Raw genomic sequence first — 2,690 nt, forward strand, 5'->3', positions numbered from 1 at the left:
CTTGCTGGCATTTGTTGATGGCATTTGTGCTCCCTCAGGTTCATGTCCCCAACAGCATGGGGGTGCTCCCGCTGCTTTGTGCAATGCAAACAGGGGCCGCCGAGGCAGTGCTGCCGTGTCTGTGCCTGCAAGGATGGGGCACCTGTGTGAGCTGGGAGAGAGGCCAGGGCTGCAGAGGGGGGATGTTGTTGGCAGCTCCATGAGGACGCTCTGGGACGTTGCCCTGGGCTGTCCAGCGCTCTGGGGATGGATCAGACCCTGCTCTGCTGCTCCTTCCCGTCTGCCCCAGGGCCCTTGCAGAGCCCCAGCCATGCTGTTTGCCCCCAGCCTGCCCACGGCCAGCAGCCTGGAGCTGCTCACGGGGGTTTTCTGTGCTGAGCATTGGCCTGGCCGTGTTCTTGAGAGAGCCTGGGCAAGGAGCCTGGAGCCCCCAGGGCTCGGCCTGAGGCGTCAGCGCTGCCCCAGCAGTGCCCATGGCCTGTCCCTGCTGCAGCCCCTGCACTGCCACCCCCAGGACTGTGCCCAGCCCCAAGAGCACTCAGGCCCTGCAGCAACACCAGGGCCACCAGGGCAGTGGGGCAGGGCCATGGCAGCAGCAATGGCAACACCAATGATCTGCCCCCAGCTCTGCACACAGACATTGCTGCTGCAGCTCCAGAGAAGGCAACTAAAGGGAATCCCTGCAGAAAACTTTGCTGGGAGATCCTTTAGTTCATTTAAAGCAACCGAGAGTGCAGCCCCTCACTGACATAGTCTGTAGTCACAGGGAAGATGGAGAGAAACAAAATGTGAAATTGAACAAAAAATGATATTTCTTTGGGCAGTATGAAAAAAACCAAATCAAAGGAAATTAACTTCCTCAATGAAACCAACAAGTATCAAAAATATTTCTTTTTACAAGTGAATTTTGAAAGTTTGCCAGCAGTTTAATGTTTCTGAAAGCATCCAGTCATCAGTCTCCACACTGCAGTCTTGAACTCCTGGTTCCTCAGGCTGTAGATGAGGGGGTTCAGGGCTGGAGGCACCACCGAGAACAGAGTTGACAGGGCCAGATCCAGGGACAGGGAGGACATGGAAGGGGGTTTCAGATAGGCAAACATAACAGTGCTGATAAACAGAGAGACCACAGCCAGGTGAGGGAGGCAGGTGGAAAAGGCTTTGTGCTGTCCCTGCTCATAGGGGATCCTCAGCACAGTCCTGAAGATCTGCACATAGGAGGAAACAATGAGCACAAAACATCCGAGTCCTAAACAGCCACTAACAGCAAGAAGTCCCAATTCTCTAAGATGGAATTTTGAGCAGGAGAGCTTAAGGATCTGTGGGATTTCACAGAAGAACTGGCCCAGGGCATTGCCCTGGCACAGGGGCAGGGAAAATGTATTGGCTGTGTGCATGAGAGCATTGAGAAAGGCACTGGCCCAGGCAGCTGCTGCCATGTGGGCACAAGCTCTGCTGCCCAGGAGGGTCCCGTAGTGCAGGGGTTTGCAGATGGACACATAGCGGTCGTAGCACATGATAGTCAGCAGGGCAAGATCTGCTCCAATAAAAAACAGAAAGAAAAAGACCTGAGCAGCACATCCTGTGCAGGAGATGTTCCTGGTGTTCCAGAGGGAATTGTTCATGGCTTTGGGGACAGTGGTGCAGATGGAGCCCAGGTCACTGAGGGCCAGGTTGAGCAGGAAGAAGAACATGGGCGTGTGCAGGTGGTGGCCGCAGGCTACGGCGCTGATGATGAGGCCGTTGCCCAGAAGGGCAGCCAGGGAGATGCCCAGCAAGAGGCAGAAGTGCAGGAGCTGCAGCTGCCGCATGTCTGCCAATGCCAGCAGGAGGTAGTGCCTGCTGGAGATGCTGTTGGACATTTAAAGTGCCTTTACATGAGGATCTGTAAAAAAAGTAATCATAGAATAGTTGTGCTTGGAGAGGACTTTAAATATCCCAGCACAGCCTGGGGGCACTTTCCCCCCCTGCCTGTCCAGGGCTCTGCTGCCTGGAGCTGTCCCTGCCAGCAGCTGCTCCCTGTGCCCAGGGCTGGGCCCTGCCATTGCTGACAGAGCCTAGAGGGTCCTATGGTGATTTGTGTCACTGCCTGGTTTATTTAGGTTTTAGAGAAATTGGTGGGCTTTTTGTGGTCCATCTGAACTGAGAGATGAATATCTATGTGCAATTTCCCATCCCAGCAACCCAGAGCAGTAAATTAAAAAAGCAGTATTTTCCCTTTTATGCAGCCCCTGCCTTTCTCCGCTCCCTGTATAATCTACTTGGAAATGTTCTGGAGTTAAATGCCATGCTGGAAGCAGTCCTGAACAATGCACCATCCCCACTACACAAAGAATACAATTCTAAGCCTTACCAGCTGTCTCCTCCCAGGCAGATCCTGTCCCCCAGTGCTGGGAACAGCTGCCAGGGCTGGCTGAGAGCTGTCCCTGGCAGGCAGCAGAGTCCCTGCCCCAGCACAGCACCCTGGGCTGCAGGACCCTGGTCTGCAGGACAGCCCTGGGCACATCTGGCTGCTCTATACAAGAGACAATCAGAGAATGTACTCAGAAGGTCTGTAGGCATTGGGTTGTTGCATCTTTAAGAGATGGATCCAGGAGCTGCAGCTGCATTGTCCTGCAGCCAGAGGTTCCTGTGCCAAGGGCTGGCAGTGATTCTGCCCCAGGCACTTCTCAGCACCTTCCCAGCCCTGTGTG

The 2,690-nt window shown here is 54.6% G+C and overlaps 1 protein-coding gene across 1 annotated transcript; it reads right to left on the reverse strand.

The window, feature by feature from the left end:
• Window positions 1–959: 959 nt before the first annotated feature.
• On the reverse strand, window positions 960–1,859 carry LOC128948125 (olfactory receptor 14J1-like; the record flags this gene model as incomplete). Its single annotated transcript, XM_054292708.1, has 1 exon — window positions 960–1,859. A coding segment is annotated over exon 1 (900 nt), but the record flags the coding sequence as incomplete, so codon positions are not given.
• Between the last annotated feature and the right edge of the window lie 831 nt (window positions 1,860–2,690).

This window comes from Melozone crissalis, unplaced genomic scaffold (assembly GCF_028551555.1).
Source record: "Melozone crissalis strain CALT ecotype California unplaced genomic scaffold, PUWL_Pcris_2 ptg000114l_1, whole genome shotgun sequence".
NCBI classification, from domain to species: domain Eukaryota; kingdom Metazoa; phylum Chordata; class Aves; order Passeriformes; family Passerellidae; genus Melozone; species Melozone crissalis.